This window comes from Jaculus jaculus, chromosome 9 (genome assembly GCF_020740685.1).
Source record: "Jaculus jaculus isolate mJacJac1 chromosome 9, mJacJac1.mat.Y.cur, whole genome shotgun sequence".
NCBI lineage: Eukaryota > Metazoa > Chordata > Mammalia > Rodentia > Dipodidae > Jaculus > Jaculus jaculus.
The window spans coordinates 80,157,674-80,169,164 of NC_059110.1; the positions used below are offsets into that span (position 1 = coordinate 80,157,674).

At 49.1% G+C, this 11,491-nt stretch overlaps 1 protein-coding gene across 1 annotated transcript; it reads left to right on the forward strand.

Annotated features, from left to right (window-relative positions):
* Positions 1-9,349: 9,349 nt before the first annotated feature.
* On the forward strand, positions 9,350-11,257 carry LOC123463532 (uncharacterized protein C2orf78-like). Its single transcript, XM_045159534.1, has one exon. The coding sequence runs from the start codon at positions 9,350-9,352 to the stop codon at positions 11,255-11,257; it is 1,908 nt and encodes a 635-aa protein (XP_045015469.1).
* The last annotated feature ends 234 nt before the right edge of the window (positions 11,258-11,491 follow it).

An 11,491-nucleotide genomic window follows, 5' to 3' on the forward strand; every position in this document is an offset into this window, starting at 1 on the left:
CCAGGGCTGGACCACAGGGATGAACGGGCAGCAGGGGAGGGTAATGTTATGTGGGGGGCAACAAAAATCTGGACCCAAATACCAGCATATGGGTAACACCCACAAAGAGCTGTGATCAGAGAGACCAACAACGTTGCCTCAAAGAAGACAGAATTCTGGCACAGTAGTTGTTGAAGTAACAAAGGTTTATAATGGTAAGACCCTACTGCTGAATACACCATATGATGTTGGGACGGAACATGGAGCAACCTGGCTAGGAAGCACAAGAGAGTCAACCCACAGATAGTTGGCTTTTCTAGTGGCAGAAGGTATACCATGAGCGACTACGGGAAAATCAACAACATCTGTGTAAGCAACTCATGGTCTCAGCTCCTCAGCAGAAATCAACCTGATGTGATGCTCACAAAAGTACAATAGTGCCACATAGCCATGGGGGGTTACCAAGTGTTCCTAATTGGGCTAATGGATCCACTCAGTGGAAAGGAACTCAAACCTGGAATGGGGATGCACGTCAGACCCGTAACCAAAAAGGACCCTGCTCTCCAATATGAAACTCCCACCAAGAGTGGGGTTCAAAGGTGCCCACAATTATTAAACTCCTCTCAAAAAATTATGGAAGTCCACATATCTTGCAGTGATCTCACTGTCCACGGCTGTCCACTGGAGATTTTGCTTCTGTTTTTCAGATGGACACAGAACTGGGGAGAGAATCAGCCCATTGCACCAGACCGGAGCCCCTGCTGAATCCAGAGAGCTGCTGGGGAAATGAGCAAGAGCCACTTTCTCATATCAGCAAAAGTGTTATGGAGACAGACACAGGGAACACTCAAACCAGATACACAGAGACACAGACACTTCCAAGACCTCGTCACTGAAAGGAACCTCAAATTAATGTTTGCTTTGCTTGTGCCATGGGTTCTATAATTCTGGCATTTTGACTGGGAGAAAAAATTTTAATCCCCTTTCTTTGTGACAGTGAAGGAACTTGCTGCATTCGACAAGCTTATTTGCACATTGCTAATATTTATGTGGAAGGATAAAGAGGGGCGGTACAGACTGAGAGAGAATGGTGCACCAAGTTACTAGCTGCTGCCCAAACGCCAGATGCATGGGCCACTTTGAACATGTGGTTTGATGTGGGCAGTACGGAAGGAGATCCAGGTTGTTAGGTTTTAGGGGCAAGTACGTTATCCAGTGAGCCATCCCTGAGGCCTATTTATGTTTTTGTACATGTCATCTTTTCTCGGTCACCAGGTCCAGTCCAAGTCAACCACTGAACGGCCCACTAGGAACACAGCATGTGGGCCAAATATCAAACACCTCTTAATGTCCAATCACTCTACGATGTAGGAACGCTGATAACAGAGTATCCATTAAGATATTAGTGCTGCATGAGACAGTATAGAAACAACGAGAGACTCTTAATTAGGTTTCTTGATATGGGAAGGTAGAGGCACGAAAGGCAATGGAACAATGGCCAGATCAGGTCATATGTAATGAGGCAATTTGGGCTAAAGGTAGAAAGAACAAAATGAGGGAACGACATTCTATTCCGCCCCTTAGACAATCCCAGACCTCTGGAGGCTCACCCAGGATGACACCACACTATATGTGATGACATATTTTCTTGAAACTCCAGAGACACGGAGGTTTCAGAATCCAGACATGTACCACATTTCGGAATGTTTAGCAACAGAAAAACAAGCAACCGGCCAACCTCAAAAATAAACACACCATGAAACAGAAGAAAAGAGGAGAGGGAGAAAATTATGCTAATATGTCCAGTAATTCCTAAAGAGATGTGAGCAAATGCCTATTCACCCCAGATACAGCACCTTAACAAAGGTTACACCAAACCCCAACCTGAGGGGACCAGTGGTTCTATTGAGCTTCCTTACACTGTGACAAGTTGCTTAGACAATGACAGGTCACAAGCACAGTTACAGACCACTTACCCAAGGCAAGCCACACAGTAACAGGGTCTCTAACAGTCAAAGCCAATTTACCTATACACAGGTCACTTACACAGTCACAGGACACATGTATAGTCCCTGGTCAGTTACCCAGGCCCAGGTCGCTTACAGAGTGAAAACTCATTTACACAGTTTTATTAACCTCAGGCATTCATAGGGCACTGTCACAGTGAAACATCATTTACACAGTGGTATTTCACTCACGTCTTCACAGGACAGCAACACCGTCGCATGTCACTTACATACTGACATGTCACTTACACAGTCACAGATCACTTACCCAGTTGAAGTCACGTTCACTTACAGCTGCCATACACACTGACAGTACCATTACACAATCAGAGGTCACTTACAGCAAGGCAAGGCCCACAATAACTGGTAACTTTCACTTACCTATACGCATGTCACATACGCCGTTTTGAGACAGTTACATAGAAGCAGACCACATACACAGTCACAGGACACTGGCTCAGGTCACGTACACAGTCACAGGTCACTGCCACGGTGAAACATCATTTACTCAGTGGTAGCACCTTTTCACAGTCACGGCTCGCTGTCACAGTGAAACATCATTTACACAGTGGTAATTCACGTACATCGTCACAGGACACCGACATAGTCACATGACATTTACAGAATGAGAAGTCATGTACACAGTCACTGGTCACTGTTTCAGTTGCCACTCGCTGTCACTTGCAGGTCAAATACACAGTGACGGGACCATTACACAAGCAGAGGTTACGTAGACAGTTGCAGGTTACTTGAACATTCACAATCACTTTCAGTGACAGGTCATATACACGGTCTCAGGTCAATTAAAAAGTCCAAAGTCACTTATAAAAAGTCACAAGTCAAACAGTGAAATAGAAGCTCAACTGAGTGGACTGTAGTTAACAACCGACGCTCAGTGCCTACTACTAACTACTGATCAACAGAAAGTCCTAGCCTCCTGCCTCTGACACACATCCCAAGCAGGTCATGGCAGTACCTGTCCATAAACTCAGCTTACAGAAGGGCGAGTCAGGAGAATTAAGAGTTCCATTCCACCAAGCAGTTCTTTGTGATACCCTGACTCCAAAAACAACAAGACCGGCAGGGAGATGACCTGGTAGTCAAGGTTCTTCCATGTGAACCCAAATTTCCTCTATCCTACAGGCAACGACATACACAGCAACGCGTGGCCTATCCAGCTGTGTGTACCATTAACACTGTACGCGGCTACCGGTTTGACCCATTGATCCCAGGAACCCACACATGCTCATGGAGATGACTTCAGTGCACCTGCAGCACGCCCTCGCGCAACGTCTTCTTCTCTAAGGGCGACTCTCCCGCGTGGTCCTCTGCCTCCACTCCATTTACCTCAACTCACACCCCAGCATGGCAGAGAATGCTCAAGACCTCATGTTCCATAGAAACTGCTGCGAAGGGCAGGAAGTTTCACTAACTACCACACACATGTCACTCTGTGAGAATACATACAACACAGGGTTGTAGTGGCTCACACCTTGTGGTCTTATCACTCAGGAGGCTGAAGCAGGAGGAATGCGCATCAGGTCAAGGACAGCTTGGACGTCAAGAGAGTACGAGGTCCCCATGCATTATGGAGTTAGACCCTGATTCAAAGGGTCAAAAGAAGATGAGGAGTTATGGGGAGAACGTGTAGAAGAGGAGCAGGATGAGCAGGAGAAGGACGAGGACAAATCCTAAAGACATAGTGAAGAGGAGGCAGAAGTCAATCGCAAAGTGGGAGATAGGGATTTATACAGTCAGCAGCATCCTCTGCCCATCTGGTGTTGCCTGTGATGTTCAGAATCCATGTGGACCCTGTCCTGAAGACCGCTGCTTCTGGAAGATCACCGGAAGTAACAGCCAGGCGCATCAGGAAACCCAACTTGCAAACCCAAGCTTTGGCAAACACAATTTCTCAGTAAACAGGAGAAGGAATTGGCACAAGATGTGAGTCCAGATGACCCAGGGTGGCCCAAGCAAGGGAGATATCAAGAAGAAACTAAAGAGAAGCGCCTTGACCGTCATCACCCCTGCAAGGTGCATGTGATGACCTTCATTCACCGTATTCTTCAAAGCAGGAAAGACTGCTCTGTATCCCTCCTCTCTCCTTCTGAGCTGCCATCGCATCTCCCATCAGGGGAACTGAAATGGTTTCAGAACCACCACACGTGCCCAGCCTACACTCGTCTCTTTCCTTCCTCCACAAGGAGGCCAGCTGTACCTGTATGTATAATCACATTCTGGTGCTCAGGGTCTACTGGAAAGTGAAATGACCCATACAAAGGGTAAAATCTTTCCTCCTGAGCGTTTATTAGAAACATGCGGTTGCATTCCACAAATAAAAGAACCAAGGGAAGCAAGGACTATCAGGTCTTTCATGTGGACTGTCACTTGCCAAGGTCTTACCTGCCTGCGGCATTGATAAACCCCATGCCATTCTCTCCACCATATCCTGTCTTTTCACGGACAGCCGACCTGCCTATTGGCTACTAACAGCCTATGACATCATTGTCCCTCTAGACCAATCACCACCTGGTAGAATCTTGAGGTTTCCACGGAGCTGCCTGTAAACAAATTTGGATCATCGCAAGTGGCCAGTGACCGGTTAACTGTGTTCTTCTTACTGGACACGTGTGCGGATGATTTCTGGTTCCCAGAAAAGTCCAAGGACTCTATCCAAATCCCTTGTGAGACAGGGGAATCTCGCTTCTCCTCTGACTATGTCAGGTAAGAAATAAATAAGGTTAAGTTTGGTTTTATTAGATGACACACACGCCTCAACAAAGCATCCTCAAATAGCCTGCAAGAATGGGGAAAGTACTGAGCTATGGATCACAACTGCAGTTTGAGCGCTGATATCCATGAGGTCTGTGACTTTGGACACATCATGTACTTTCTCACACTATGCCTCCTGTGCTGCCACATCAGGATAAAAGTTCAAACCAACATAGAGGCTAGAGAGTGAAATGTGCTCAGAAAAGGACAAGGGACAGTGTCTTCTGTGACTGCTTAGATCAATGGACTAGGAAGAGAGCTGAGGTTGGGAAGGGCTATGACACAGAATGGAAGGTAGTTGGGGAAGAAGCCTTTGGTGGTTGGGGTTGGCGCCTACTGACTGTGGACTGTGATTGTGATGTTTGGAATGGAGGCAATTTGTAAGTACGTGTACAAATCATACTTTCGCACATACACATTCAAGTGTGTAACCCCACCGCACAGGAGTCAGGGGCACAGGGACCACAGAAGATCAGAGCTACTCTAGGCCAAGATAACATAAACATTTGGACCTCTAAACATTATCATTCATTCATTTATTTATTTGGCAGAGTGATGGGAGGCAGAGACAGAAGGTCAGAGACAGTATGTACACGCCAGGGCCTCTAGACACTGCAAACAAACTCCAGGGTCATGTGCCACTTTGTGGACCTGGCTTTACGTGCCTACTGGGGAAGTGATCCTGAGCCATAAAGCTTTGCAAGCAAGCACATGTAACTGCGGATCCTTTTCCCCACGCCCTGAACCAATTAATCATGTTCTACCTGAAAAGGATTTCTCCTCATTAGTAGAACAGCTTCCCTTCATGTAGACAATGACTGAAAACTCATTCTGAGCACAAAACTTCCACAATCCCCTGTTTGTATTCAAACCCTTGTGGTATGCCTATGTGAAGTAAAATATCTTCCTATAAATCTGAATGGTTACACGGTGGGTAATATGCAGAGAGAGAGGAACGAGTACAATAATGCATAACGTGACGCTGTATTTGTATTCCCCACAGTCACCATGCTGTCTTGTGGTCTTGAATTATTATCGCAAGGTCTCACTATGTAGCCCAGACGGGCCAGCGACACCTGGACTCCAGCACTCCTTCTCCTCAGTATGCTCGGTGCTGGTGGGACAGGTGCCCAGCTTCATAGCAGTCTCCCTGAAATGTTTGTTGGAACTCATGACTGGTGCCCATAGGTTTCTTCACTGGGTTGCGCTGCTTGCTGCACAGGTAGTGTTTGTCTGAACAGATGTACTCACGGGCACTTATTCCAAGGTAATCCAGGTGGCGCCAATGTGCCTCCAATCCCAGATTCCCACGAGGCTCTGGAGACTCGTTTGCAAGTTTGAGGCCACGCTGAACAGTTTAATACGATACAAAAAATATGTGCTTGTATTCTTAACTGGGTTCTGATATGATACCTCAGACTGTGCTGGGACTCCGTGGCTCACAACATGCTGGCTTCAAACTCAACTCAAGTCAATCTTCCAGGTGTTGTGCTGGAATTGCACCCATATATGAGCACGCACGGTGGGAAAATTGTCTATATGTTTATATACATATTTCTATTCAAAGGTGTCCTGCATTGAGCAATGTCCTTCATCACTCCTATCCCTGACAATGTTCGGTCTCACAATAGTCCTTGTATCATAACGCAATGTCGTATAGGACTGAAATTTGATGCTAGTTTATGCGGCAATTTCATCAATATCTCCCCGTTCCTTTGGACAGAAACACTGTGTTTCTCATTTCTGTCAGTCTTTTCGGAGTGTACTCTGTTCTCTAGGGGTAATCATACTCTATGTTTCTGTTGTTCACCTACTAGCAATCACTATGACACCACAACACCCCCCATCAATGAGTAAGTCTAAACTCGGGAAGCAAAATATTTTTTAAAAATGCACTCCATGAGAAACTGTCAGGGAGCCATCTAGAACTAGTACCGGAGGTCAGTGTGAAGAGATTAAAGGAGACCTGCCCACTTGCCACCTGAACTGAGCTGTAAGGGGCCTTGAATCAGTGGCAACGTAGCTGCAGGCTCACGAGGTGTGAAAGATGGCCATGACCACAGCGGCACTGTTGTCTCATGAGTGACACAAGAACGCTTATGTGGAAAGTTCCATGTGGTGCTGATACTGTGGCTTGTGCCCGAACCCTGGTCACAACGGGGAGGAGGCCCAAGGATAGCCGGACTCAGAGATCGCCCTGCACTCCAGCAGGAGCTACAAGACAGCATGAACTACAGAGTTAGGCCCTGTCCAGACAACAAGCTTCCACTACCCCCACTTTCTGAGTTTTTGACCACAGGATCATGTCCTGGCAAGGGAGCCATGAGGGGGATGCGATCTGGTACTGATAGTAAGTAACATGGGAGAACTTGAACTCTTCAGACTGACCTCCAGATCCTTACTTTCCTCACTCCGAAGATGGGGACATTACAAGTTGCCTAAGGAGTCAGACTTCATAACGCCTTCACTCAAAACACTGATGAGAGGCATTACTAGAGCAAGTGCAGGCTAGAGCGAGGGCATCTAGCAAGGGAGCTGTGCTTGACCCTGACCACGTGGGTCTGCTTTGTCCACGTCAGGACAGTAGGCCTCAGAACAGGCCACCTACTCCACACTTAGTACCCTCCTAAACCCCTGAACCAGGGGGTTCCTTTGGAGGCCTCCTATCAGAATAACACAGAGATAATTCTGTTCTTCCTTCAACATTCTCAATCTCATCATTTTTTATCTTTGTTTTCCCCATTTCTACAGAAAACTTCCAGAATATCTATTTACCAGCCACAGTGAGAGCCCAGCAGCTCTCGGTTCCTGTGGTGAGCAATGCACCTTCCCTAACAGGAAGTGTGTACGCACTCACCAGAGCCTCTGCACCAGCCATCACCTCAGCATGGCTCCTACCACCAGGCTCTGGGGCTGTTCTCCAGCCACTCCCCCGTAGTGCCTACCTTTACCAACATCCTGGCACAAACACGTTGGCCGGGTTCCCGGGCCCCAGCCTCCTCTCCATGTCAGCTGCCCCCTCTGCAGGTGCTTTTGAGTGGCAGTCCTCAAGAAGCGCCGGGGGCAGAACATCTTCACTTGGGCCTGCCATGGTGACAATCCTCGATCAGGGCACCTCAGGTCCTTCAATGTCTATGGCAGCCCAGTATGGTGAGACTTCCTGTGCCAATACCACTGTGGCCGGGTACCCAACACTGCATGGCACACGTGTTCAACAGACAAGTTCTCACATTCCACATCATCCACATAGCCTGCCTCTTCCCTACCAGGGAGGCAGTCAGGTCTATTACAATGATCCAAACACCCCGAACCTTTGGATGTGTGGGGAAGTTGGACCCTGCCTGCAGTCCTACGTCTCTGGGAGACAAGGAGGTGGTGGGGCCTGTGCCCCGCAACCAGAAATTATGATGCTGGTGAGGGAGATGCCCCCCACAAGTGTCCCTTCAGCGGTTCCCATCTCTGCCGTCTCCTATTCTGCGCCTGCTCAGTGCACCTCGAGAACGAGCCGTCAAGGTGAGTACAAACAGACAGAAGGAAAGGCATGAGGGTTCAAAACAACAGTAGAGCGCCCGAGAGACTGCCGAGTGCTTAATCTGCTTACCTGCGAAGCCTAAGGACCCAGGTTTCATTCTCCAGGACCCACTTAAACCAGATGCACAAGGTTGCGCATACATCCGGCGGCCGTGCTGCACCCATTGTCTCTATCTGACTCTTCCTCTCTCTCAAAACATCATAAAAACACAAATCCAAAGAACCGTCAAATCTGTGGGGATTCCACACATGGTAGAATCGGAATCTGGACGTTTCTAATTCCTGCTTGCCCTCCGCACACACCACTGCAGTTTTCTACTCAGGGTGGGGATGCAGAACGCCGTAACGGCCTTCCACGTAGTACTAAAGATACCTCTACAAGCACACTGCAGCCACGCCTCCCTCTCATCAGAGGAAATCAGTCCCCCTCCATGTCCATACTTAATGCCTTCCCATGCTCATCTACTTTATTACTCCGAGCAGGTCATTTCAAAAGTACAAGTGCAGTGAAAAGTACTTTCCTTAAATGGCAACAAAAGTGAAGGCCTGATCCTCAGGTATCTGTTCCCAACAACAAGACTCAGACTGTCCATGCTCATGAATTTCACAGGGAAGTACTCTGCTGTCTCTCTCCCGGGTGACCTGTGCTTACACTCTCAGTAGAGGGAGCCATGTTCCCTGAATGAGAATGCTAGTCAACGCACAACTTCTTCTGTCTTGATGTTACTACGGAAGTCAACACAGGCCAAGAGCATAGGGGTGGATGTTCTACATCTGACCCATGTTCCAAGGCCAAGACATTTCGTATTTGTTTGAATTCTTTCACCGACAATACTACCATGAAACACAAGGAAACGCTACAAAGCCAGGCCTCACATGATCGATCCCAAGCAACAGCAAGCAAACATGTCAAGTCAGGGTGCCGTCCATGGTGCTGTAGAGGAGCCAAGGCAATGCCTGGCACTGTGGGCAGGTTCCTGGATGGAGGGCTGGGTGGGTGGGTGGAAGCGGATCATGTCGCCTCACAGGACTGACGTCCCTCTTTTGATTTCTTTACAGCGATGGCAGATTCTCAGGGCTTGGATGCTAACCTGACACTGGAAACATCCCTGGGAATGCTAACTGAAAGCCAGACATTCTGCCTGCCACAAACGTCACAACTTGCCAAATCCTGCACATTGGAGAGTAAGCCAGCATCTGAGTGTTGGGACATTTCCGAATCTCCAGTTCAAAGCCCTTCTCGCTTCCTGGCCTTGCCTCCTGCTCCACGTGCTAAACAAGCAGACAATACGATTTTGGATGCTATTCAAACTGAGATCGCACAACCTCTGGGTGCCTACCAGACTTCAAAAGATGAGCAAGAAGATCCTGTACTCCTCCCGTTACAAATGCCCAATACCTGTGACATCCGTTCCCCCACTGAATCGGTGAGCCCAGGGAACACTCCTGGTTCCCAAAATGCCCACTTGGGAGAGAACTGCCAAAGTTTCAAGGACAAGTGGGCACTGGAGGGAGGACTGGAATCTAACAGAGGTTCTGAAGACCTGAGAATTCTGGGGGAAGATGTCTGGCTTGCCCAGCCCTTCAGCCCTGTGACCGATACTGACTTTCCAGCACCAACTAAGCCCCAAATTCCAGGAAGCACAGAGGCGAGTGAGGTGCAGGTGAGCAGCACTTTCATGGAGGGCCCCCCGCCTCTAGAGAGGGAGGAAAAGGAGAAAGTGTCTGACTTAAGGGACGAAGCTCCCAAGGCCAAATTGCAGCGCCAGGACCCAGAGGGCCAGGCGGAGGGAGAGGAGGGAGAGGTGCTTGTTGGCAGTGCTACAGCCAGTGGCAGGGCTCCCGACATCACAGCCAAGCATTCCCTCCACAGAGCTCAGAAAGCCACACCCAGCAGGCCCAAGAAAGCTCAGGGCCCTGGCCATGAAAGGCCCAGAAGGCCCAGAGCAAGGAAGTCCAAGACATGTGAAGAGCAAAAGACGGCAGGGGGCAAGGCGAAAGCAGAAGAGAAGCCGCCCATCCCCAGGGCCAAGAGGAGGAAGGGCCATCCACCTGAGCTCTGCCAAGAGTTCTTTAAAAAGCCTCGCAGCTCCCTGGGCATGCACATGCTGGAGTCAGTGCAGGTCTTCCACGCCCTGGGGAAGAAGATGGAGCCGAAAACAGGGCTCTCTTCCTGCCGGGCTCTGGGCAACACACGCTGCACCACAGAGCCCAGACCATCCCCAGGCCTCCAATCCGGGCTGCGGATCCCATGCCAGGAGACAGGGACTGAGCAAACCCAAGGCAAAGGCCAGAAACCAGAGGGCAGTGTTGGCACAGAGCGGCGTTCTCCCTCCCAGTGTGAGCTGCCCCCACCTGGGAAGGTCAAGTTAGTGCCTTTGCCCTTTCTTAGCATGGACAAGCCCCAAGCTCGCCTTGCTCCTAGGAGGCCACACTCCCTGGCTTCACAGAGGGCCCCGGCACCTGACCCTGCCAGGCCTCCATCGAACCCTGCTCAGCCGCCTGCAGTCAAGCCATCACAAGCAGCTCCTGCCAGCACAACTTTCACTGCTGGGCCAGTTTCCAGCAGTCTCCCCAGACCAGGCTTCAACCACCCTACCCAGCACGGGGTCTCTCAGTCTGTTGCCTGTAGGCCAGCTCCCTACAAGACCTCATCCTGCACTTCTCTGCACAAGGAGCCTGTTTCCACTGCACCGACCAAGGTCCACTCACTTCCCAACGCAAACACCCAGTATCTCTTGGAAGACTTCAGCCGCCAGCCAATACCATGGAGGAAAGTCGATTTTCCAGGGCCAGTTGAGTCCACCCCCATCACAGATGAGCAGAGGCCAGAGCGCGAGGCCATGAAGAGGAGGGCTCAGCGGGAGCGTGAGAACGCGGCCCAGTACACTGCCCTGGGCAGAGTTCAGTACTTTGTTCAGAGGGAAAGGGACATGGAAATTTCTGAATATTATGGGTATATGATCTAAGAGCAGCTATACCGTTGGACACATTGGTCACCTTAGTTTCCACACAGTTATAGACAGATATAGCTCTGGATGCATAGATATTCATCATAGACATGTAGAGATATACACATAGAGAGAGTAATATGGAGGTAGACAGACATATGCATGTCCCGGCAATTGTTACAAATGTAGTTGAAGTCATTAACAGATGAGAAGTTGTCACTTGAGGTACTTGGCAGACCTTTAATAGTATTT